This window comes from Dermochelys coriacea, chromosome 9, assembly GCF_009764565.3.
Source record: "Dermochelys coriacea isolate rDerCor1 chromosome 9, rDerCor1.pri.v4, whole genome shotgun sequence".
Classification (NCBI taxonomy): Eukaryota; Metazoa; Chordata; order Testudines; family Dermochelyidae; genus Dermochelys; species Dermochelys coriacea.
This window is the reverse complement of record NC_050076.1, coordinates 104,389,757-104,415,334: the sequence shown is the minus strand read 5'-3', so window position 1 is coordinate 104,415,334 and position 25,578 is coordinate 104,389,757. Positions and strand designations below refer to the sequence as shown.

The following is a 25,578-nucleotide window of genomic DNA, read 5'->3' as shown; positions in this document are numbered from 1 at the left end:
ATGATGGCTGGCTGTAGGGCAGTACACGGCGTCCGTCAGGGTCACAGCTCAGGGGGGTGATGGCTGGCTGCAGAGCAGTATGTGGCGTCCGTCAGGGTCACAGCTCAGAGGGGTGATGGCTGGCTGCAGGGCAGTATGTGGCACCTGTCAGGGTGATGACTCAGGGAGGTGATGGCTGGCCGCAGGGCAGTACGTGGCGTCCGTCAGGGTCACGGCTCAGAGGGGTGATGGCTGGCCGCAGGGCAGTACGTGGCATCCCCAGCCTATCAGCACCACTCCTGCATGACTGCAGGAATTGGGGAAGTCCAGGAGGAGCTCCTGAGCTCTCTGCTTCCCCCACTGAGGCAGCAAGCAAGAGGCCATGGGGAGACTCAAGGCCAGATCCTGCACTGGAAGTACTACGTTGCAAAGCTGCCAAGCTCCTGCCCTCATCTCTGTGGGGAAAGAGGCTCTAATCTCATCAGCCTTCAGCTTGAACCCTCAGAGTACAGGCCTCAGGTTCCAGGAGTGGGGCAGGAGGCGGGTGCTGCTCAAATCCATTCTCTCTTGAGAAGGAAGTGGAAGGGTCAGCTGTAGACCACAGGCAAAGATTCAGAGAATGAATCAGTTTCTTGTAATGCTGAGTAAGAAGCTGTATTAGAATAAAGAGCACAGCATTTTCACCATAAGTCCTGCCAGGTCCATGGGCCTTCAATGCAATTACCAGAGCTGCTCAAACTCTCAGCCATGGAGAGTCCCTCTCTCACTGCATGGAGTTTAGCAGCAGGATGTGAGGCCCTGATAAGTATCTGCACTGTGGGTATAGTTTTCAGATGTGTATCTGCTCTAGTCTCTATTTTAGTCTGTTCTGATGTCAGTGGGGAGGCTGGTAGGCCCTTGTGTATTACTCTCATTCCAAGAACCTCAGGAATAAACTGGGATCCTCGCTGAATGGGCAGCCAGTGCTCCGGGCTTGCCTCCCACATACAAGAGCTATCTCGACCAGCGTTGCTGTTCAGGAACATCTTGGAGTGATAGAGTCCCTGCAGATAGCACTAATCTCTCAAGCTCCCTGTTGTTCAAACATTCTCTCTCTATGTGGGTGCACCTGCCCTCGGTGTCTGGAAAACCCGCTGCAAGCTTCCCATCATCTCGGCACAAGAGGCGCACCCCAGCAAAACCATAGCCGCCAGCATCTGTTACTCCTGAGGGCATTCTGGGCCAAAAAAACAAAACTTGCGAATTTAAATATCAGTAAATGAATGCAGAGGCTTCAGCATGGCAGTGGGAGCACAGGCCACTGGCTGCATGAAGGTGGGAGATCACCCTGAAGCCCCTCCACCCCCACGACATGGGCTCAGATCCTGTCCCTTGAGGCTCAGAGGCTCTCCTCGACCCCCTCAGACATTAACCGTGTTAGACGGTTTGTGACGAAATGAGACCTTTGAGTGCACGCGCTGTAGAAATGAGCTCCAAGCCATTACCTGACCTGTGGAACTGCAGCGGCTCCAATACATTTTTAGGTGGTGGCATTTTAGGCACTTTGACTTCTGGCTCTGTCTTCATCCCTTCTCTTAATCATAGAAATATTGGGCTGGAAGGGACTTTGAGTGGTCATCTAGTCCAACCCCCAATGCTGGGACAGGACCAAGTAAACCTAGACGGAGGCTTTGGATTCTTTGACCAAGGGATGGTGTTCCAAGAAGGAGGAGTGCTAGGCAGAGACGGTCTCCACCTAACGAAGAGAGGGAAGAGCATCTTCGCAAGCAGGCTGGCTAACCTAGTGAGGAGCGCTTTAAACTAGGTTAACCAAGGGAAGGAGACCAAAGCCCTGAGGTAAGTGGGGACATGAGATACCGGGAGGAAACACAAGCAGGAGAACACGAAAGGGGAGGGCTCCTGCCTCATACTAAGAAAGCAGGACAAACAGCAAGTTATCTCAAGTGCCTATACACAAATGCAAGAAGCCTGGGAAACAAGTAGGGAGAACTGGAAGTCCTGGCACAGTCAAGGAATTATGATATGACTGGAATAACAGAGACTTGATGGGATAACTCACATGACTGGAGTACTGTCATGGATGGATATAAACTGTTCAGGAAGGACAGACAGAGCAGAAAAGGTGGGGGAGTTGCATTGTATGTAAGGGAGCAGTATGACTGCTCAGAGCTCCGGTATGAAACTGCAGAAAAACCTGAGTGTCTCTGGATTAAGTTTAGAAGTGTCAGCAACAAGGGTGATGTCGTGGTGCGAGTCTGCTGTAGGCCACCGGAGCAGGGGGATAAGGTGGACGAGGCTTTCTTCCGGCAACCAGCGGAAGTTACTAGATCGCAGGCCCTGGTTCTTATGGGAGACTTCAATCACCCTGATATCTGCTGGGAGAGCAATACAGCGGTGCACAGACAATCCAGGAAGTTTTTGGAAAGTGTAGGGGACAATTTCCTGGTGCAAGTGCTGGAGGAACCAACTAGGGGCAGAGCTCCTCTTGACCTGCTGCTCACAAACCGTGAAGAATTATAGGGGAAGCAAAAGTGGATGGGCACCTGGGAGGCAGTGACCATGAGATGATCGAGTTCGGGATCCTGACACAGGGAAGAAAGGAGAGCAGCAGAATGAGGACACTGGACTTCAGAAAAGCAGACTTTGATAACCTCAGGGAACTGATGGGCAGGGTCCCCTGGGAGAACAACATGAGGGGGAAAGGAGTCCAGGAGAGCTGGCTGTATTTTAAAGAATCCTTATTGAGGTTACAGGGACAAACCATCCCGATGTGTAGAAAGAATAGTAAATATGGCAGGCGACCAGCTTGGCTTCACAGTGAAATCCTTGCTGATCTTAAACACAAATAGAAGCTTACAAGAAGTGGAAGATTGGACAAATGACCAGGGAAGAGTATAAAAATATTGCTCGGGCATGCAGGAGTAAAATCAGGAAGGCCAAATCACACCTGGAGGTGCAGCTAGCAAGAGATGTTAAGAGTAACCAGAAGGGTTTCTTCAGGTACGTTAGCAACAAGAAGAAAGTCAAGGAAAGTGTGGGCCCCTTACTGAATGAGGGAGGCAACCTAGTGACCGAGGATGTGGAAAAAGCTAATGTACTCGATGCTTTTTTTGCCTCTGTCTTCATGAACAAGGTCAGCTCCCAGACAGCTGCACTGGGCAGCACAGCATGGGGAGGAGGTGACCAGCCCTCTGTGGAGAAAGAAGTAGTTCGGAACTATGTAGAAAAGCTGGACGAGCACAAGTCCATGGGGCTGGACGCGCTGCATCCGAGAGTGCTACAGGAGTTGGCGGATGTGATTGCAGAGCCATTGGCCATTATCTTTGAAAACGCATGGCAATCGGGGGAGGTCCCGGACGACTGGAAAAAGGCTAATGTAGTGCCCATCTTTAAAAAAGGGGAGGAGGAGGATCCTGGGAACTACAGGCCAGTCAGCCTCACCTCAGTCCCTAGAAAAATCTTGGAGCACGTCCTCAAGGAATCAATTCTGAAGCACTTAGAGGAGAGGAAAGTGATCAGGAACAGTCAGCATGGATTCACCACGGGCAAGTCATGCCTGACTAATCTAATTGCCTTCTATGACGAGATAACTGGCTCTGTGGATGAGGGGAAAGCAGTGAACGTGTTATTCCTTGACTTTAGCAAAGCTTTTGACACGGTCTCCCACAGTATTCTTGCCAGTAAGTTAAAGAAGTATGGGCTGGATGAATGGACCATAAGGTGGATAGAAAGCTGGCTAGATTGTCGGACTCAACGCGTAGTGATCAATGGCTCCATGTCTAGTTGGCAGCCGGTATCAAGTGGAGTGCCCCAAGGGTCGGTCTTCGGGCCAGTTTTGTTCAATATCTTCATTAATGATCTGGAAGATGGCGTGGATTGCACCCTCAGCAAGTTTGCAGATGACACTAAACTGGGAGGAGAGGTAGATACACTGGAGGGTAGTGTATCTAGGATACAGAGGGCCCTAGACAAATTAGAGGATTGGGCCAAAAGAAATCTGATGAGGTTCAACAAGGACAAGTGCAGAGTCCTGCACCTAGGAAGGAAGAATCCCATGCACCGCTACAGACTAGGGACCGAATGGCTCGGCATCAGTTCTGCAGAAAAGGACCTAGGGGTTACAGTGGACGAGAAGCTGGATATGAGTCAACAGTGTGCCGCTGTTGCCAAGAAGGCCAATGGTATTTTGGGATGTCTAAGTAGGGGCATTGCCAGCAGATCGAGGAACGTGATCGTTCCCCTCTATTCGACATTGGTGAGGCCTCATCTGGAGTACTGTGTCCAGTTTTGGGCCCCACACTACAAGAAGGATGTGGAAAAATTGGAAAACATCCAGCGGAGGGCACAAAAATGATTAGGGGACTGGAACACATGACTTATGAGGAGAGGCTGAGGGAACTGGGATTGTTTAGTCTGTGGAAGAGAAGAATGAGGGGGGATTTGATAGCTGCTTTCAACTACCTGAAGAGGATGGATCTAGACTGTTCTCAGTGGTAGCAGATGACAGAACGAGGAGTAATGGTCTCAAGTTGCCGTGGGGGAGGTTTAGGTTGGATGTTAGGAAAAACTTTTTCACTAGGAGGGTGGTGAAGCACTGGAATGCGTTACCTAGGGAGGTGGTGGACTCTCCCTCCTTTGAGGTTTTTAAGTTCAGGCTTGACAAAGCCCTGGCTGGGATGATTTAGTTGGGGATGGTCCTGCTTTGAGCAGGGGGTTGGACTAGATGACCTCCTGCGGTGCCTTCCAACCCTGATAGTCTATGATTCTAGACCATCCCTGGCAGGTCTTTGTCCAACCGGTTCTTAAAAATCTCCACAGATGGGGATTCTACAGGAGACCTTGGAAGTCTATTTCAGAGCTTAACTACCCTTGTAGGTAGAAAGATTTTCCCCAATATCTAACCTAGATCTGCCTTGCTGCAGAGTAAGTCCATTACTTCTTGTTCTCCATGTCCACTGGAGGCAGGACAGTTAATCACAGTCCTCTTTTAAACAGCCTCTTATCGTAGTTGAAGACTGATCAGTCCCTCCTCAGCTGCCTTTTTTCCAAGACTAAACATGCACGGTTTTAACATTTCCTCACAGTCAGGTTTTCTAAGGCTACATCTACACTACGGCACTTACCGCCGGCACCAGTGCTGCTGTAGGGCTTGTGGTGGAGATGCTCTACGCTGACGTGAGAGAGCTCTCTTGTGGGCTTAACTCCTGCCTCCACGAGAAACAGTAGTGGTGTCAGCAGGGAAGCTCTCCCTCCGAAACAGCGCTCTCTACGCCGACACTTTGCTCGCTGTAATTTACGTCGCTCAGGAGTGTGGATTATTCACACCTCTGAGCAATACAAGTTACATCAAAGTAGATGTAGACGAGGGCTAAACCTTTTATCATCATTTTTGTTACTCTCCTCTGTACTCTCTCCCCTGTTTTGGGCACAGTACTCCAACCGATGCCGCACCAGTGCTGAGCAGAGCGGGACAGTTATCTCCTCTGTCTTCCATACAACACTCCTGTTAATACACCCCAGAGCGATATCTGCCTTTTTTGCAACTGCAGCAAATTGTTGGCTCTTATGCAGTTTGTGAGCCACTATAACCCCCCACATCCATCTTTTCACCAGTACTAACACCTAGCGCAGGGGTGGGCAAACTATGGCCCAGGGGCCAGATCCGGCCCCTCAGGGCTTTGGATCCAGCTCGCGGGATTGCCCCCCATGGTGTCACAGGCCCCGCGCTGCTCTCCGAAGTGGCCGGCACCAAGTCTCTGGGGCCCTGGGTGGGGGGAGCAGAGGGCTCCTTGCATTCCCGTTGCCTCCTGGCACCACCCCCGCAGCTCCCATTGGCCAGGAACGGGGAGGTAGTATGCTGAGCCCTGGACCCCCCTCCCCCGGGGCCACGCAGGGACATGGTTCTGGCCGCTTCCTGGAGCGGCGCAGCGTGGGGCCGGAGCAGACAGGCAGGCAGGGAGCCTGCCCTGGCCCCGGTGCACGCCGCTGCCACGCCTGAACCCCTCCTGCACCCCACCCTCCAACTCCCTGCCCTAAGCCCCCTGCCTGCACCTCGCACCCCTCCTGCACCCCAACCTCCTGCCCTGAGCCCCCTTGTGCACCCCGCAACCCTCCTGCACCCCAACTCCCTGCCCTGAGCCCCCTATCACACCCCACACTCCTCCTGCACCCCAACCCCCATGCCCTGAGCCCCTGCTGCACCCCACACCCCTTCTGTACCCCAACTCCCTGCCCTGAGCCCCATCGCACCCTGCACCCCAACTCCCTGACCTAAGCCCCCTGTCACACCCCAATCCCCATCCTGAGCTCTCTCCCGCAGGTCGCACCCCTCCTGGACCCCTGCCCTGAGCCCTCTCCTGCACTCCACACCCCTCCTGCACCCCAATCCCCTTCCCTGAGCCCCCTAATACACCCTGCACCCTCATCTGCCCCAATCCCTTGCTCTGAGCCCGTTCTATCTGAGCCCGTTCCTGCATACCACACCCTCTCCCACACCCCACACTCCAACTCTGGTGGAAGAAACTGAAGCTCTTCCTTCAACACAGTCTGCACTGCCCTCATTCATCTCCAGGATGCATGTCCTGGCCTGGGCCCTTCCCCTCTACTGGAAGGATGTACCCAGATTGTGCCCCTGACTCCTTCACCCTCACACCCGGAGCCCTGTAGTCCCTGCTGAGCTGCTCAGGGTGAGATCCAGCAGTGTCATTAGTGCCCATGTGGATGAGCAGCACGGGGTGGTGGTCAGAGGGATGGATGAGCCTCTTCAGCCTTTCTGTAACATCTTGGATGCAGGCTCCAGGCAGCGCCTGCACCTCCCAGGACCTCACGGGGCGGCTGATGGATGCCTCCATCCCCATCAGAAGGGAGACCCTGACCTCTAGCACTCTGTGCATCCTCCTCTCAGGTGCTGTGGCCGTGATCCTCCCAGCTTTGAGGGCAGCTGGCTCCTCCTCAGCCACTGGGGACTGCCCCTCACCTCCTGCTACCAGGTTTTTCACCTCGATGGACAGGACTTGGGGTGGGGTGGAGTGGGATGGGGGAGAGCACAAGCTACTGCCCAAGGTGACCAGCAGTCAGTCTCCTCCTCGTAGAGCAGCTGGTTCTTGGTCTGCAGTCAGCCAGAATCCTCCACCCAGATGTATCCATGCACATCCTGTCAGTTAAGTCCTCCTGCTCCCCAATGCTCACCGACAAGCCACCTCCTCCTGCAGCACTCTGACCTACTTCCCGAGGGACTCCCCCAGCAGACACCCCTTACACTGAGCGATTCCCCCAGACTGGCTTTCCTCGGCAAGGACATGCAAGGCAAGGACATGCAGGGCCCGCCTGGTGCAGGCAGAGGAAGATCTAGCAGTGGTGATGGCGATGCGCCGTTTGCCTCCCATTGTGGGCTCTTCCTTGTAGAGCACCTGGAAGGGAAGGGGGGGGGTAAAAAAGAGACCTGACAACGGTAGCTGGGGTTGTCGGCACTTTTCTCTATTTAATTTTACTCCTGCAGCCTCAGTTGCCTTCAAAATTTTACCTGCCTTTCCATTCTTTCCAACGTCCCCTAGCCTAGCCTGTCATCTATGTGAATGTCTGTTCCCGCCAGGCCTGACTCCTTTCCCTTGCACTGATTTCTGGCGCAGTTGTGATGCTGATCAGGCAACAGCAGAAGCAATGCTTTCAGGCCTATCATACAGCTGCTGTCAGCTTAGCCCAATGGAGTGTGGCTGGCTCACGCCTGGGCTCGGGACAAGCCACACTGGGTCCCCATCAGGCTTAAGGAAATAACAGGTTGTAATTTAGCTGCTGCCCCTTCAGGCAGGGCACCACCTGCAGCTGCTGGTGAGGGTCCAGTCTGCAAAGGCATTTGAGACAAATCAACCAGCAGGCTATGTTCCCTCAGGGAGGCTCTGGCAGGCAGGAGTCTCACAAAGCTCAAGCTGCTGAGCTTTCTCTCCAAGCACGACCCCTTCCAGTTGGAGCAGGGCTGCCTGAGCCCCAGCAACTTGTTAACCCTTTGTGTATCTATCTCTGGGTGGAGTGGAAACAACCAGAATCCACTGGCTGCAGAGGGCCCAATCCAAAGCCCTGTCAAGTCAGTGGGAGTCTCTGTTCCTGCTGCTTCCAGGAGCCTCTTTATTGCTGCACAGACATGGACAGACCCCACCCGGAGTCAGTAATGTGCTCCGTTGCTTCTGTTTTCTTCAGCTACCCACTCTTCCTTCCCTTAGGGAAGCCTCAGGCTTGGGCAGAACAGCCCCTCTTGCAGCAGGCTCTGTGCTGGCTGTCCTTTAAGCAGGCCACCACCTGCGTACGTTTTGGGAGGCCCATCTCCTGCGCTATGCTTCACTCTTGGAGCCACTCAGGTGCACTGAGAACCTTCATTCTGACATTCTTGACATCTGAGCACTTCCCCCGAATGTTCTGTTCCCTTAGGTTTGGCGTAATTATTCATGTAGTGCCTAAGTGAGCTCTGCACTTCCCAGAGCAATGCAAAACAGGTCCCAGCTCTCCTCTCTGCTGGAGACCCTGGAACTCCTTGAGTGAGCCCAGCAGCTCCAGTGGATTCTGCGCCTTTCTTGATTGTGCCTCATCCTGGAGGATTTGCTGTCAGCTCAGGGACAGCATGACCAAACACAAGCTCATCTTCCCTCCCCAAGTCCTCTTGCTGCTGAGCACAACAGAGCATGGAGGCCAACCACATCTTGCTGCCAGCACTCTTCTCGGAGCCGGACCCATCACTCAGCCATGCCCTGAGCACCTCCTATCACCTCCTGGGGTCTCTGACATGGACCTCATCTCCCTCCCCATCCAACCAACATCATCTCTGGTGCCCAGTGCCCCACTTTACTGCCTTCCTGGTGGCCTGTCATCTCCCCCTCGTCCTTCAGGCTCATGCTAGAGTGCAGCCTCTCCCTGGCAGGGACCATGCCTTGGAGTGTGAAGGCGGCATCTACCCCATATCTGAGGCTCAGAAATAGCTAACAGTCTCTAAGGCAGGCAGGGCTGGCATGGGCTACTGAAGGGCGGTTTGGAGAGCTCTGCAGAATTGGGGGTTTGTTTCCCGTGCAGATAAATCTGTCCCATTGTAATAGAAACCATTTCCCCTGCCCCCTTTCCAGCTGGCAGTGCCTGAAGTGGGAAACTGTCAGCTAAATTCAGTTACCCTGGCTGCCCTCTTAGCTCAGGGCCAGTAGCACTTAACATGTGAGCACATGGTCTGGGCTGGTCACCCTCGCCCCCCCCCCCCATTGAGAGGGACATTCCCCTCTCACAGCCTGTTACGCTGTAAGGCCTTCGGGGCAGGCACCGTAGCTAGCAGTGTTTGTACAGCGCCCAGGACAGCGGGTCAGCCTGAGGGGGGCAGGGGCAGATCCGACACTAGCTGTACAGCCATCCTGATCAGCCAGCTGCTATTCTAACATCAGTACCACCAGCAGCAGCCTGCATTTGTCTTGTGCTGACAGTGGAGGCAAGAAGCTGGGTTCTGTCCCTGAGCCATCCTTGGCATTTTGGGGGGGTCCCCCGAGAGAGCTGCTTGTCTCTCCCCACCCTGGGACTGCAGTTCCTGCCTACGTGGTGGGCACTCGACTTTGCCCAGCTGTGCCAGAGGCAGCAGCTGGCGCTTAGTCGAGAGTTGAAAGCCACACCACATTTATACGATCATTGCAACCATTTCCACTTTTACTACAGACCAAGCCCAGAGAGATGACCAGTCCCAGCATGCAGTGCCCCTGGTGGGGCTAGGCAACAGGGACAGATGCAGATTGGGAGAGGCCCAAGCCATGCTGCTGCCTTGGGCCAGTGAGCAAAGTCTGGGCCCATCGATCCATTCAGCAGCTCTGCTCTTCTTGGGCTGGTTCCTAAGGGTGTGTCCGCCCTGCAGCTGGGAGCGAGCCCCAGCCCAAGCAGCCGGACGCACACTAGCTCTGCTTGAGCTAGCATGTGAAAAATAGCAGCGTGCACATGGCAGCATGGTCTGGGACCTGGAGTCGGGCAGCCTTGGACTCGGCTAGCTGGCCTGAGCCACTGCCTGCACCCCCACTGCTAGAGCGATTTTAGTTTTCGCTCCACAAAACTAACCTCAGAGGTTTCCCTCTGTCCCTGGGTAATCATCTAGGGCCCCCTTGGGAGGCTCACTCATACCCCAGCTCAGTTTCAGCCCACAAGTCTTTGCACCATGGGCATCCTGGGGGTCTGCTCTCTCTTTCTCCACCTTTGGGTCTGCTGGTTGATCGAGGGTCATTCCCCCATCCCTCTGTTTGTTCAGGCTCTCTGGCCCCCCCTAACCTCCAACTCATCCCTGGTCTGCATCCCTCTGGCTCTGTTGTGGGGGCCCCATAGGTCCCTTGGCCTCTGTTAAGGGCTTTCTTCTCTTTCATTGTGAGTTAGGCTCTGTTGCCTAATGGGTTCCTCTCCTTCCTCCTCTGGTTTATTCTTTTTTTCCCCCTTCAGGTTTAATTTTTCCCTCCTTGGGATTCCTCTTCCCCAGTCTGGGGACCCCGACACCCGCGTGTTTTCCGATGGAGAAGGGGCTCCAGTCGGTACCCAACACGGCAGGGCAGCCCTTCCATTACCCCACCTGTTTCCAATATAACCTCCCCCAGACCTTCAGAGGCACCACTCCTAGAGAACAACATTTCTCACCTCCATCAGCACATGCTAGGTTTATACTTATCCAGTCGGGTTTCAGCAGCTCCCACCAGACCAGAACGCAAGCTGAGGCTGCATCTACATTACTGAAATGGAGGACAGTTTCTTTCCCTTTTCCTTCCCTCCAGTCCTGGCCCAGACATGAGACTTGGGAAAACAGCATTCCACGTACTGGCAATCTTTTTTTATGAGTCCCAGTCACCCGCACTGGTAACATGAAATGGACACGCCCCAGCTAGAGCTCCTCTGGATTCTTCCTTTCTATCTCCTTTCCAGCTGGAGATGATCTGGTCTTCCTCCCAAACACCCATCCCATCAGGTCGGTCCTCTCCTGGGGAGATCTGCCTTTGCAAATTCCTCCACAGTTTCATGTCTGGAGCCACAGAAGCTGGTTGATGCCAGCTGACCCACACCTGTATTTTCTTGGGGAGGCCATAGAGGAATTGTTCAGTGTGTCCATTATCTTCCTCACTGTTTGGGTGTCTTGGGTTCAACAAGCAGGTGGCCCAGTCCATAAACCTTTGGACCAAGGACTGGGGCCGCAAACCCCCACCCACCTTGTGGATCAGAACCTTTGGTGGTACTGTTCAGTGGACAGATCCACCTGATCCAAGATGGTGGCCTGAACCGCCTCATAATTCCTGGCCTGCTCCTCAGAGCCATACAGGCCACGGGGGCTTTCCTGCACAGAGAGGGGTCAGCCTTCGGGCCCAGGTCCCCATCCCAACCGGCACCCATAGCTGCCCTCTCTAAGTTGCCCAGTAATTCATTGGTCCATCCTACACAGTCCTAGGCTGTATGTCTGGTGGCCATCTCCCACCGCAGGACTCACCAGCGGCTGTGGAAGCAGATGCTGTGCCTTGGCTGGGTCTCTCAGTAAGTCCTGCAGGCTCTTTTGCTGCTCATCCAGCCAGGCAAGGGCTGCCAGTCCAGAGGATGGGATTGCTGGAGACTTGGCAGAGCCTTCTACAGCTCCCCTTGCTGTTTCACCAGCCACTGCAGGGTCCCCTCCATGGTCCAGGCTGCCAAACTCCCCCACTGGATACAGATCCCAGCCAAACCTCCAAGTGGGAGGGGGGTGGGAGTGTCCCACTCCCATCTCTTGTCACTGCTCAGAGACCTTCTTCTAGCCAAGCACCTCATGGTTTATTTCACCATGTTCTCCTTCCCACCTGCACAAAGTCATGCTGCTCTGTATGTACAATATCATACAATATCATACAATCGTTAATTCTTTCAGCCAAGGATGGGGGATGGTATTTTCCCTGGGGGAAGATTGCACCTGAGTCTGACTCTGAAAAGCCTGCTTCTCTCTGTCCCCCTGTGCACGTCTTCCTGTGCCTTTTCTACCGCTTGGTTAATGGGCTAATTAGCCTGGGGGGCTCTCCTCAGCCCATCCCAATCCACTAATTAGCACAGCCCTTTTAACCAGGGATACTCCAGAGCAGCTACTTGTAGTGAGCAGTGTGCTGCATCAGTTGTATGGCTCCTCTCATCCCTTAGCAGCTAATGGTGTGTAAAATAATGGAAGAATGGCTACACATAGCCCCCTGCTTCACCCATATAGGGCATGGCTCTCTCTCCCAGCTATGGGCCTGACCTAAGGGGACATGGCATGCAGGACAGCTACCCCTCCTGCTCTTAAGGCAGTGGCTCTCAACCTTCCCAGGCTGCTGTGCCCCTTTCAGGAGTCGGATCTGTCTTGTGTACCCCAAGTTTCACCTCACTTAAAAACTACCTGCTTATAAAATCAGACATAAATTACCAAGTGTCACACCACAGTATTACTGAAAGATTGCTACTTTCTCGCTTTTACCCTATAATTATAGAATACATCAATTGGGATATAAAACTTGTACTTACATTTCAGTGTGTAGCATAGAGCAGTACAAACAGGTCATTGTGTGAAATGTTAATTTGTACTGACTTCACTAGTGCTTTCTATGTAGTCTGTGGTAAAACTAGGTAATGATGTAGCTGAATTGATGTACCCCCGGCAGAGCTCTGTGTACCGTGGTTGAGACCCCCTGCTGTAAGGGATGTGCTGTGTCCTGTACCCCAGGAAGAGCCTCCGAAGCATTGACCAGTAGCCCCACAGAGCCCAGCCCTGAGGCACACCCAGGAGTCTGTCCGCAGAGGCTGAAATGCAGCTGTCGCACTCCCTGTAGGCCCTGCCCTGGGTGGCTGGGTAGCTCTGACAAGGTTAGGCTCAGAAGCCCCAGCTCAGGGGCATGGCCTACTTTGCTGCCCTGCTTCCTCTTTGCTGACTGACCACAGCCACCCAGAGCTGGCCAGCCTCCGTCCTGTGGCTGTTTACAAAGTGATGCTCACCACAGCCCTGCCTGCAGGCTCAGCAGGGACTTTCCAGGCCCCAGCTCCCCTACTGCCGAGTGTCATCCACAGACCCAGGGTTCAGCCAGAGCCTGGCAGGAAAGGGCCATTCAGGCGGCTGGGCGCTTGGCCTGGGGGAGGGGGTGGCACTGCCTCTGCCATTGGGTTTGCAAAGGAGGAGGAACCAGTGGAAAGTTTCAGCAGATGGTAGCAGGGGGCAAAGCAGGAAGGGGAAGAAGCAGCAGGGTGAGGGATTTAACAGCTGTATTTACCTGTCACTGGAGAACTGGCTCTTCCCACGCTGGGCACAGCACCCTCTGCTGAGGAGACCCAGCATCCATGTGGCCCCATAGCAGCGGGGAGGGGGATAGCATGGGGCTTTCAGGCCGCAAGACACTAGTAAACAGCAACATTCTGAGCCTTGGTCACATGGATGGAAGCCACAGGGGTGTGTGCTGTGCAGGGCTGAGCAGCAGGTTCCTGGGGGGGTGTTACTCACCCCACAGACAATTCCATCGAGTAACAAGCTCTCACTGCACAGGTACTAACCGGCAGCAGCTAAAGGCCAGGTCACAGTGAAACAGCATAATGCCCTGGGGATTCTCCAGCACAGCCTCTTTCCCAGATCCCTGCCCAGCCATACCACCTCCTCATGGGCCCAGGAGCCATGGCAGGCAAGGTAGAGCCTTAGGCACATGCCACAAGGAGCCCAATAGCCCCACCCCAAGCCTTGGAGTGGCAGCAGGTTTTGGAATTCACCCCCCTTGGGGCTGTTGGTGCAGACTCTTTGCAGACTCAGGCACGAGTCAGTTACACTCCGGTTACATGTTCAAGCTTTTCTTTACATCCAGGGGAGCTTGCAAAGTTTATTTTTTAAATGAAAGCTGAGATTCTGGTCTTGTCAAATGACACCAGGAGCTGGGCCCATGACTTGGGCTTTTAGTGCCTCTGCCTTAGTCAGGCCCTGCCTGCGGCAAGCCAGGCTGCTGGGCTGAGGAGACTCCTTTCCTCTGCCCTTGGTGTCTTGCAGCGAGCACAGTAACACCTGGCCCATTGCGCCACGATTCGGAGCCACCCTTCTCCATCCTTGGCTGGGGAGTTGCTGCACGACTGCTGGCAGCCAGTACACAGCCCACCAACTTGTGCATAAAGGGCTCTGGGAGAGCAAGAGAAGCAGCAGGCCCTTCCACATACGTGTGCCCTGGGCCAGTGACTCCCCAGAGAAGCAGGCTAACCCCGCCTTACTGAGGGCAGGCAGAGGCAGGACCAGGCCACAGGACCTGACCACAGGGCCAGGACAGGATGCCAAGAAGGAGAGCGGCCAGTGGGCAAGGGCTTTCATTCCAAAGCGAATGAGCCATGCGCAGTGCAGGCAGAGGGGAGGTTGCTGCTTACAATCTGCTGTGCCGTGTCCTGTTTTTAGATGTCTCAGACCTGCTTGCCCTTCCCACCAGAGACTGTGTGTGGTGGGTTATTTCTTCTTGTAAAACCATTGTTCTCCTGGTCTGGGGAGGTTGGAACTAGTTCAGACCTGGCTGTGCACTGACGTGGCCCGCAGCCAGTGCCCCATTCACAAGAGAAGCCATTTCTGAGAATCTCTTTTTTGCAACCGAAACATTTTTCATTTCCTTTTCTCTCTAAACTCAAAATGTGTTGTAGAGCTTTGGCTCGAACTTGCCCCAAGAGTTTCCCAAGGTAGGTGAAGTTGGGGGATCTCAGTGCTATTGACCTGTTTTTGTAATCTGTCCAATTGTCTGAAAGCAGAACCCAACTCTGGTCATCTCAAATCCAGCAGTGACAGTACATGCCTCTGCCATCTCCATCTCTCAAACACCAGATCATCTCAAACTCCCCCATCACTCAGACACTTGGGCACAAAGTTCTCAGCCCCCAGAAAACTCCAATCAGTGCCAAATGCTGCAGTGCGTCTCAGCAACACAGGCTATCAGGAGCATGTCACACCTGTCCTCCTCTCCCTGTGTTGGCTTCCTATAGAACATAGAGTTGAGTTCAAGATCTTGGACCAGATCTTCACTGCGCTCAAGGCCCTGGATGCAGGATATCTAAAGTTCCAGGAGCAAAAAGTTCTGGGCCATGGACTCGTTGGCAGCTCTGCTCTTCTGATGCAGGAAAACTGTTCACCACCAGAATAAAGTCCCTGTCTGTGGCATGAACTCCCCCAGGAACTAAAAACTAGCACTGACCTCACCACATTCTGTTCCGAGTGCCTGGCACATTTCTCTAGCCTGCCTTTGTTAGTACAGACCCAGAACACCATGTATGTGTCAACTAATGCTTTTATTTTTTTTTTCTCCAAATCCCTATGCGATTTCCTGCTAAGAGTGAAAGGGAGAAAGAACATGCCGCATGCAGCAGATGTCAGTTGAATGACTTAATGCACCGGAAGGCAGAGGAGGAGGGCAGGATAAGAACCTGAACAGAACGGAAAGCTTTACAGCTCTGATATGGGGGCCTCAGATGGGAAATCAAGAAAGCCCAAACTGAGCAGGGGTCCCCAATCTTCTGCACCGTTCCAGCATCTTAGACTGATCCCAGATAGCAAAATGCTAAGTGCAGGTGTGAACTGGCTCACGATAACTGCTCATCATTTAAAAACTCTTTACACAATGTTCTTCCAATTTAACTTATTCCTACAAATGCACCAACACCTACAAACCCAGACAAGTTTGGCATTTCTGTCTTCAGTCATTATCCAAGCACAACGTATGGGAGAAGGGCATTCTGGATGCACACATAACCCCAAAGCCGTGAGCCAATTTATCTGAAAAATTAACATAAATCCTCTTCTGTGGGTTAGAAAGGCAGGAACTTGAGCCTCCTCTGTAGCACATGCTCCCCACGTGCCTCGACCACAGAATGTATGTACATGCTGCAGTCTGAAACCCCCACCCCGCCTCAAGAATCCTCCTCCCTGGTGGGTCAGCCATTCGTGTGCTCCTCTCACACAGTGCTGGCTTTGCGGTACACTTCCTTTAAAGTGTGGGCTAGTGGGCAGAGCAGGGATTGGAAGTCAGGGCTCCTGGGGTTAGTCCTGATTCTGCAGCTGAATTGAGCAGGGCACTCAATCACAAAATGTGCTTCCCCTTGTAGGCGTGGAGTGCATAGTCTTCAACGATCAGTACCTGACCTGTATGTGGGGCAGCAAAGCAACACTGACAGCCAATTACTCACTCTATTACTGGTACATTCCCCCAAGGTAGGTGACTCTTCTTTGGGGCTGGGCTACTCTTACCTCATCCTGCGGGTTGTGTTCCATGTTAGCATGACCCAAGCAGACAAGTGCAAGGCCAGTAGCCATCCTCCAGGAAGTGTGATGGGTTCCCTGGCGGTGCTCAAGTACCTTGTTATGCTTTATGGGGCAGTCTTTGTGCCCAGGCTTAATGCAGACCTGGAAGCAGTGGGAAAGTTTCCCACTCCTGCCACCAGTGAGGCTGGAGGTGGGGGGAATGGCTCTGCCTGGCAGTCCTGTGGCGCTAGAACGCAAGAGGGAGTGGCTGAGATGGGGCCTGTAGGCAAGAGGGCACGCTGCGGGTGGTGCCCGCGGGCTATGGGGAGTGAAGAGCAGAGCTCTCCTGCTCTTGGCACTTCTCACAGAGTCCCTGATCCCACCAGGGAGGGTCCCTAAGAGCCAGATTCTGAGGCTCAGGGAGCTAGGGCACTGCCACAGCAGAACCCCTAAGAGGCCAGCCTGGCAGCTTCGGGAAACCTGGAGAGTGCTTGTTTCATGCCATCCCAGGACTGAGCCCTCCCTGCCTGACACGCGGGGCCATGCTGCTAGTGGCACCCAATGGGGAACAGGCTTCTCTCATGGGCACTTTATGTCTTCTGTGACACCACCCTTGGAGCCCCAAATACCTGGAAAGGCTGGGGTCTGCACCTCAGCCCAGCCTCCAGTCTAAATAGAGCCAGTGAATTCCCCATTGGGTGATTCAGAATCGCACCAGCGCTTGTCAAACAGTGCCAAACCTGCTCCTCAGCCTCAGAACCAAGCCCAGAGCAGAAGGTGCATTCAGAGCCCTCCCCAAGCATGGGGAAGTCCTGAGAGAAGAGGTGCACTGCACCCAGCACAAGGGCTGGGGTGCACAGCAGAGATCATTCAAAAAGCAGAGCTGAGGGCAGCATCTATAAGGACCAAGGACCCCAGCTTTGCAGTTTTCTGCTGTCCTTGATTTCTGAGCTCTACCCGTAACCCGCTCTGTGCATTAGGAGTGAAAACCACATGCCAGTTGAGGAATGCAAGCACTACCTCCAGGAGGAGGGCATCAACACAGGCTGCTGGTTCAACCACAGTGAGATCATCCAGTTCCGCCCCTTCTACATCCACGTCAACGCCAGCCATGGGGGCAGGAGCCTCATCATCCCCACCAAAGGCATGAAGCTGCAGGACCTAGGTATGGAAGAGCACAGCTCCAGCTGCACCAGTGAGCTGACACCCATGGTTCATGCTGGTGCAGAAGCTCCATACAGGACGCTCCCTCCCCCGCTTTATGGTCCCAGTCCAACGGCCGCAGAAGAGGTGAAGGGAGGCTGTCACTATCGGCCACACACTTCTTGGGGGCCAGTGGGATGACAGGGAGGAGAGAAATAACAGGTTTGCGTTATTCCAAAAAGTCTTGCTTCATTAGGAGGCACTGTTGTCCCTCAGTCCCAATGGCATCTCCTGGGTCAAGTCATGTTTGATGATTACGGAGCAGCAGCTGTTTCTCAGCAAAGGAGAAGGGTTCACATTATGAACTCGGGTACCACTCCCTTGCCCAACTTCCCCACAAAGATGCCAACGCCCTGAGGTTTCACAGGGCGCCAGGGACCCAGGTGGGGTGAGAGACACAGGAACTGGCCAGCCCCCTCCCCGTTCTGATGCCTGAGGACTTTACAAAGATATTGAATTAGGGTACGGAAAGTAGGCTGTTGCTGATGAGTGTCAGCATCGCTCACTGAAATGTCCTGGTGCCCTGAAAGGGCTAGCATCAGCTGGAATTTGGGAAATCGACTAGTTAGAGACAGCGGTTTTCCGATCGAGCCCCTCTGAATCCCATCACCTGGCACTTCTAAATGTTCCCTGGAAAAGAACCAGTAAGGGCCTGTAATGGGTCTTCTACTCTCTGCTGGGGCACCCCCTTGTGGCTGCACCCAGAGATTAGCTCTGCCCCATCTGATGCCCCCTTCCTGTGGTCACTCACACTACAGCCCCTCTTGCTCTCTGAAGTCGTAGTGCTTCCTCTTTGTGGCTTGGCCCTCCAGCCAAGTCACTACAGTTTGCCCTTCAGGGTAACGAAGGCGCACTGGGCCAGTGTCTGGGTGCCATTCCAGGCAGTCTTCCCAGTTCAAGATTGTGCCACTTCCCAGTAGTTAGTAGGGACCTTACAACCAGTAGCCACGGTCTGCATCATCTCTCCCTGTGCTGCCATATCCCTGGGCCTCGTCCCACTCTGACCTCCTCAGGCTTCCTTCACCAGCCCTCGGGGTAACCCTGTCCCTCAGGGTCAGGTTCCCAGGCTTCTGCTCCCCACATTGGGTTTCCTCCTCTCCTCAGAGGAGGCCTAGAGAGTGGCTACAGCCCCTTTGGCTCTCACGTCCGAGCTTTATACCAGCCCCCCACACTCTGCCAGATGGGATCCACCATCAATCAGTACTCGGCAGCCAAGCCTCAGTCTCCCTCCCCCAGGGTGCAGCCTCCCAAGTTAATTAGCTCCTTCTGAGCTAGTTTAGCCCTGCGGGGCTGGTGTGGGGTGAACCAAGGGCACCGGAGCTCTCCCAAAAGAGGGGCCCCCAGCCCCTCCCCCTGAGGCCCCACCCCTGGGGTGGGCCAAGAGCAGCCCCTGTCCGCCCCCTATGCCCCCCACAGAGTGCAGATGGAGCGACCCAGGCTCCCCACAGCTGCCCACATGGCTCTCCCCGACCTGGCTCTGGCGGACGCAGCCTGGCCATGGTAAAAGCTGTGCGGTCAGTTGTGAGGCCCTCAACCTGCTCTGGGTGGGGGAACCGGGGGGCAGGGACATGGGCCAGGGGCAGCTCTCAGCCTCCTCGCTCCCTGGGCAGGTAGAGGGTCCACCGTGGCTCTCCACAGCTGCCCAGGCTCCCTGGCTGGGTTCCACGCTGGCCTGGCCAGGGGGTGTGGCCTTGGGGGAAAGAGGAGGGGCAGGGGGTGGGGTCCACCCTGGTGAAAAGTGGATGGACCAGACCCCCCCCCACTTTCAAAAAGTGGGAGGGCCCTGGCCCCCCCAGTTCCAGCACCACTGGGGTGAATACCCCACCATAGGGCCTTTCTGCTGCCCCACGTGGAAGGGTCTGCTGGGGTCCTGAGGGCAGCCCCACCCACCACACAAGAGCCAGCCACCTCTCTGTTCTCCGTCACACAGGCCAGCTGCCTGGGCTGGCCATGCTACTCCTGCAGCGTGCTACTCCTGGGTGCCGACCAGCCCAGAGCGCTGGCAAACAGAGTCATCAAACAGCAAAGCCGGGCCGGTGTCTCCCTGCGCAGGTCCCACCTTGAGAGAAATTCACCTCAGTGCGCCAAGGCCTCATGCGCCCTGGCGGGGGTGAAGAGCACCTGTTGACTACAACCATGCAAGTGAAGTGGCTCCCTGTCCATGGCATGGGGCATCCCAGCTGCCCCCCCAGCCCCTTCACGGGATCTGGGACTATGGGGCTGAGGCAGCAGGAATGGAGCGGGACTGGCCAGCACTGCAGCAGCACTTAGCCCTGCTCCACATCCAGCGTGCTGGGACGCCCCCCAAGCCAGAGTACTGTCTGTCTGTTGCAGTGAAACCCGCTCCACCAGTGAACCTGACCATCCAGAACATAAGCAATAACCAGCTGCAGCTGACCTGGGACTCCATGTACCTCAAGCCCCGCTGCTTGGAATATGCTGTCAAATACAAAAGCAACCAGGACACCAGCTGGACGGTAATGGCAACCAGCAGCCTGGCCCTCCTGTGGCCACCCAAGGCAGGACAGCTCAGAGGGGGGCCCCAAGGGCCACAGCCTGTCATCCGCTGACACCTTTACCCCAGGGCTCACATTCACTGGTCCCCTGCCCTTCCCAATCCCCCATGGGCTAAGGGACTAAGGGCCATGCCAGCCTGGGGCTAAGTTAATGCTGCTGCTTCACTGCACCTCAGGATTCTTCTGGCTTTAAAGCACCCTACACGTGACCCAAATGCTCCATCTCAGGCTGCAGGCCCCAGCCCATTCTCCTCCTACCCACCACTAACACGTTCTCTCTGGGAGCCCCTCAGCCACCTGGAAGCACAGCACTGCCCGAGGGCCAGCTGAGAGCCCCCTACGCCACACATGACCTGGGGAGCAGCGCAGTCCCTGCAAGGCTCCGGGTGCTGGGACTTATAGGCAGAACGAGGTTCCTTGTGCCCTTGCTGTGCCTATGGCTGGCTGAAGCCAGGTGCACCGGGGAATGGGCATGAGCCCACGCCAAGCAGGGGACAGGGGCTGAGCCTGTAGTTTGTGGACATGGAAAGGGGAGGGAGACTGTAGCAGGGCTGAGCTCCATTCTCCACTCACGTGTGGCGAGCCCAGCCTTGAGGAAGCCAGGCCACATTTCACAGCAGGCACTCAGAGCATCTCCTTGTGCGCCGAGCCGCCCACCCTGTCTCACGTGCACGGGACCTTCTGTCTCTGCCCCAGGAGCACTTGGTCAGTGGCAAGATCTTCTCCTTCCCTAGCGTGGACTACGAGAAGTATTACACCTTCTACGTGAAAAGCAAGATCAATCAGTACTGCGGCACCACCCAGCTCTGGAGCGAGTGGAGTGTCCCAGTGTTCTGGGGCAACAATGTAACAGACCAGGGTAGGTGACACCTCTCGCGGCCAGGGTTTCCCAGCTGGTCCCCCGCCCTGGGTTGTTGCTAAGGGGCATCCTTGGCCCAACAAGAGAGATGTTAATTATTATTATTATTATTATTTGTAGTTGCATAGTGTATAAGCATCGACTCCATGGGCCCACAGTTGTCCCTTGGGTAGGGTGAATTGGGTCAACAGCCCTGGGCCCCACGCTTTGGGGGGCCCCGTGCTTCAATAAAATCAGGACTGTCCCAATATTTAGCCCTTTGTCCCATGTCCCGACTGATGTACAATCAGAACGCCATTTGTTCCAATATTCAGGTGGGGAGGTGAGGCAGGAGGGCGAGCGGGGTGAAGAGGCGAACGGGGAGGTGAGCGGCAGGCAGACAGGCAGGAAGCGAGGGCGGAGGCAGGGGGTGAGGAGGCGGGCAGACGGGGGCGGGATGCACACCGGGCAGATGGCAAGGAGACTAGTGGGGAGGAGAGTGGGAGGCTGATTTGTCCCGGGCCCGCACCCCCCTAGGGACAGCCCTGCTAGTGCCGACAGGAGAACCCGCGTAGGCAGTGGGGCAGCGGCAGCATTTCAAGCAGAGCCAAGCGCCAAGACAGCCTTGGGCAGCATGTCAGGCCACCAGCCAGCCTTGCCGAGGAGTCTGTAGGCATCCCTGGAAAGGAATCTGTAAGGGGATAAGGCTGGAGCTTTGCAGCTGTTTTTGGGGAGGCCCTGCTAGCAAGAGGGGCCACCGGGGGGAAGCGCCAAAGGGCTTGGTTGTAAATGTGACAAGTGGACAATGAAGGCTGGCCTCACAGGTTGGTGGCGCCAGCATCGGCGGCTTGATAGCAAATGAGATGAGAGTAGAGTTGCCAACTTTCTAATCACCCAAAAAACCTAACATCCCTTCCCCATGGCCCCGCCCCTTCCCTCCCCCAGGCCCCACCTCTGTCCCGTCCCTGCCAGCCACCCCCGGGAGATTGACAAGGGCCCAGGGGTCCCCGGCCGCCATCACCACTGGTAGTGCAGTGGGGCTAAGGCGGCTTCCTGCCCGCCCTCGCTCCGCACTGCTCCCGGAAGCAGCCGGCATGTCCCTGGGGCCCCGGGGTGGGGGGTGTCTCCATGAACTGCTCCTGCCCTGAGCGCCAACTCCACAGCTCCCATTGGCCAGGAACTGCAGCCAATGGGAGCTGCAGGGGCGGTGCCTGTGAGCAGCGGTGTGCGGAGAGCCCCCCCACCCTCAGCCTCTCAGGCTACAAGACGCTGCCAGAGGGATGTGCAGGTTGCTCTCAGGAGCCACCCAAGGTAAGTGCCGCCCCCTCAACCCCTCCTGCACCCCAACCCCCTGCCAGCCCAGAGCCCCCTCCCGTACCTAAACTCCCTCCCAGAGCCTGCCCCCCACACCCCCTCCTGCACCCCAACCCCCTGCCCCAGCCCAGAGCCTGCACCCAGCACCCAAACTCCCTTCCAGAGCCTGCCCCGTGTCCCCTCCTGCACCCCAACCCTCTGCCCCAGCCCAGAGCCTGCCCCCTGCACCCAAACTCCCTCCTGGAGTCTGCGCCCCACCCACATCCAAACTCCCTCCCAGAGCCTTAGCAGGTGTGTTGTGGGGGGGGTGGGACTTGGAGCCATTTGGGCACCACCAAAAATTATACAAACCTGCCGCCCCTGCTGGGGGCGGGGTATGCTCCAGCTGGGTATGCGGGCTCTGGGGTGAGGCCAGGGATGAGAGGGTTGGGGTGAAGGGGGCTGGGGCAGGGAGTTGGGGTGTTACGGGGTGCAGGAGAGGGTTCGGGGTCCTGGTGAGACTTACCGTGGCTCCCAGGAAGCGGCTGCCAGGTCCCTGCGGCCCCTAAGTACACGGAAGGCCAGGGAGGCTCCGCGCCCTGTCCTCACACCCACAGGTGCCGTCCCCGCAGCTCCCACTGATTGCGGCTCCCAGCCATTGGGAGCTGCGGAGCAGCCACTTGGGGGAGGGGCAGTGTGGGGAGCCTCCGGGAGCCACATTGAGCCAGGGCAGGTAGGAAGCCTCCCTTAGCCCTGGGCCACTGCTGTGCCACCAACTGGGCTTTTAATGGCACAGTCGGCAGTGCCGAGCGGAGCCACCAGGATCCCTTTTTGACCAGGTGTTCCAGTTGAAAACTAGACACCTGGCAACCCTAGATGACAGGCAGGCAGAGAGAGACTCTGCAAAGGCTTGAAAGGAGACAGGCAGTGATTTGCCGCGCTAGAGAAGGGGGAGCCCGAGGTGAGATGTAGAGAAAGGGGTGACGTGGCCAAAGCAACACGGTAGGAAAATGCTCTGCAGCTGCATTCTGAATGGACCTGAGCGAGGCAGGACTGTGTTTGTTGAAGCCAGAGGGAGGGAAGTTGCAGTGATCAGGGCCTGAGGCCATGGGGGACTGGCTGGGAGGGTGTGGCGGGGGTGGATAGGACGGCTGTCTCCCAGAGAAGTTACACAAAAAGAATCAGTAAGATTCAGACATAGCCTGACGTTTAGACAAGTGCTCATTTCTGCCCACATTCCCAGCTGTGTGGGGTTCCTGCCTGCTCCCAGCCAGGAACAGCCCCATGGCCTCTCGGTCCCCCCTACAGTCAGACCACACTGGTGGTGTGTCGGCATCACCCACTGTGCATCTGCCCTGCAGGTGCGGCCGAGGAGCAGGCACCATGGTTCTGGATTCACGTGGTTCTCCCCACTGCCTCTTCGATGCTCTTCCTAGTCCTTCTCATTCTGCTGATTCGAATGGAAAGGTGAGTGTTCCGCTGCTCCCCAATAGCCCCCAGCCCCTGGGCACAGGCATGGCCCTGTAAGGCAGAGAAGCCAAGCCTGCTGCTAGCACATGGTGCAGGCTGCTGGGGCTCAGAGCAGAGCGGTGACCCAGACCTGGGTGAGCCCCAGCGCCGGGTCAGCTCTGTGGGTGGGAGAGAGGGTGGGAGCAGGGTTGGGCCAGGAGGACCCACCCGGGGAACAGGACAGGAGGGCTGAGTCAGAGGACACCAACCAGCCCATGTGTCTACAGCCAGGCTCCGGGGGCTGCCCTTCCTCACTAAACAAGTCCTTTCCCATCCTGCAGAGTCTGGGTCATTCTCATGCCCAGAATCCCCAACCCCAGCAAGAACTTTGAAGAGCTCTTCAACACCCACCAGGGGAACTTCCCGGTAAGAGTGCTCAGCTGGGGGACGGAGGGGCCGACGGGCTGGGCTGGGCTGGGGACAGAGGGGCTGCCGGGCTGGGCTGGGGCTGGACGGGCCAGGCTGGGCTGGGCATGGAGGGGCCGACGGGCTGGGCTGGGCCAGGAGGGGCTGATATGCTGAGCTGGGCCGGGGACCTGCTCCTTGGGATGGACAGACAGATAGGGGCACCTGCTCCCTGGCGAGCTGGGACAGACACAGACAGACTGGCTGTTTCCCTCTAGCGATGGTTCAGCTCCCCCGGGGGAGCGCACCTGTGTCTGCCCCGCGCTGCTGCCTGCAGTGCTAACCTAGAGCACGTATAAGAACGTGACACACTGACAGTCCCTGTGCCCGGGTCCTGGCCATCCAGCTGGCCCAGGGGAGTCAGCCTGGGCACATGCGCAGCCAGGGCTGCCCCAACCTCAGGCTCGAATTTGGCCCAGAGACTCAGGGTACATCTACACTGCAGAGGAAGAACCACAACTGCAAGTCTCAAGAGGCCAGGTCACCTGACAGCTCACAGGGCTCCTGCTATGGGCTCCTGCTCAGGCTCCGTAACCCAGTGAGTGGAGGCTTGAAGCCCGGGTTCCAGGCGAGCAAGAACGGATACTGCTGGGCTTAGCCCCCTAGTTGGAGCCCCACGTGCCCAGGCCAGTCGACCTGGCCTCAGACTCACCGTTGGAGGGTTTTTTGCAGTCTAGGCGAGCGCTAAGGTGCTGCACCCATCAGCCCGCCAACCTCGTCCTGGCTCCCTGCAGGTGCCTCCAGGAGCACGTTAGGTGCTGCCTCGCTCCTGCTGGACAGGCACAGTGTGACCCTCAGCGCCAGCAGCCGCTGGCTGTGCCCTAGCCAGGGGAGAGGGGCCCCTCGGCTGGGCCATGGGGAAGCCCAGGTGTGGGCGGCAGGGGAGTGACTGCTACAGGGGGCCTCTTTTAACCTGCATTTGGCTCTCTTGGAGGAATGGGCCGGAGTCTCCAAGGACATCATGGAGAGCTTTAAACCTAACTACAGTGAGAGCTTCTGCTACATCAGCGAGCTGCCCCCCAAGGAGAGCAGCACGCCCCTCTGGGAGGGCCGTGACAAGCTGAGGGCTCCCCCAGGGCGCTCCTCAGCCCCAGCCTCCAGCAGCAGCCCTGGGCTGAGCCTCTCCAAGAACAGCTACATGGGAGTGTGACATTACTAGCAGGAGTCGGGATTGTCTGCTTCTAGCTTCTCTCCTCACGCTGCACCCGCACCCTCCTTGCCCCACCCCAACGCCTTCCCCATCCACCCCAGCACCCCTCCCTCATCCTCAGACATCTACCCCTCCCCATCCACCCCAGCACCCCTTGCCCAGTGCCTCAAGCACTTCCCCCAGCCCCCATCTGCAAGCATACACCTCTTTCCACATACATGACTCGCCCCTCATCATTCTTTCAGTGCCCCCACACATGCACTTTGCATCCCTGCCAGCCGCCACGCGGCTCACCAGCGTAAGGCTCCTGGCCGTGTGGAGGCTGTGCCCTGAACATTTGCCCTGCTGGGCCTTGCTGCCCCTACTGCTCCCCACATTCTGCCTGGACTGATCAGGGCCCTGGCGGAGGAGCTCTCTGGCTGGTGATTGTGCAGCAGATTTACAGATAAATAAAAACAGTCTCACCCAA

The 25,578-nt window shown here is 56.2% G+C and overlaps 1 protein-coding gene across 2 annotated transcripts in view; it reads left to right on the top strand.

The window, feature by feature from the left end:
• The window catches only part of IL2RG (interleukin 2 receptor subunit gamma), a 27,414-nt gene extending 1,836 nt beyond the window's left edge, over positions 1-25,578 (top strand). Inside the window, exons 2-8 of one of the 2 annotated variants that reach the window (XM_038415821.1) lie at positions 16,060-16,165; positions 17,176-17,360; positions 19,733-19,875; positions 20,611-20,773; positions 23,407-23,512; positions 23,836-23,920; positions 24,894-25,578. In XM_038415821.1, the coding sequence (XP_038271749.1) occupies positions 16,060-16,165; positions 17,176-17,360; positions 19,733-19,875; positions 20,611-20,773; positions 23,407-23,512; positions 23,836-23,920; positions 24,894-25,109 (1,004 nt within the window). In that variant the 3' untranslated portion in view covers positions 25,110-25,578. Of the gene's footprint in view, positions 1-16,059; positions 16,166-17,175; positions 17,361-19,732; positions 19,876-20,610; positions 20,774-23,288; positions 23,513-23,835; positions 23,921-24,893 lie in introns of both variants that reach the window. The other variant, XM_043492961.1, reaches the window with a different exon arrangement.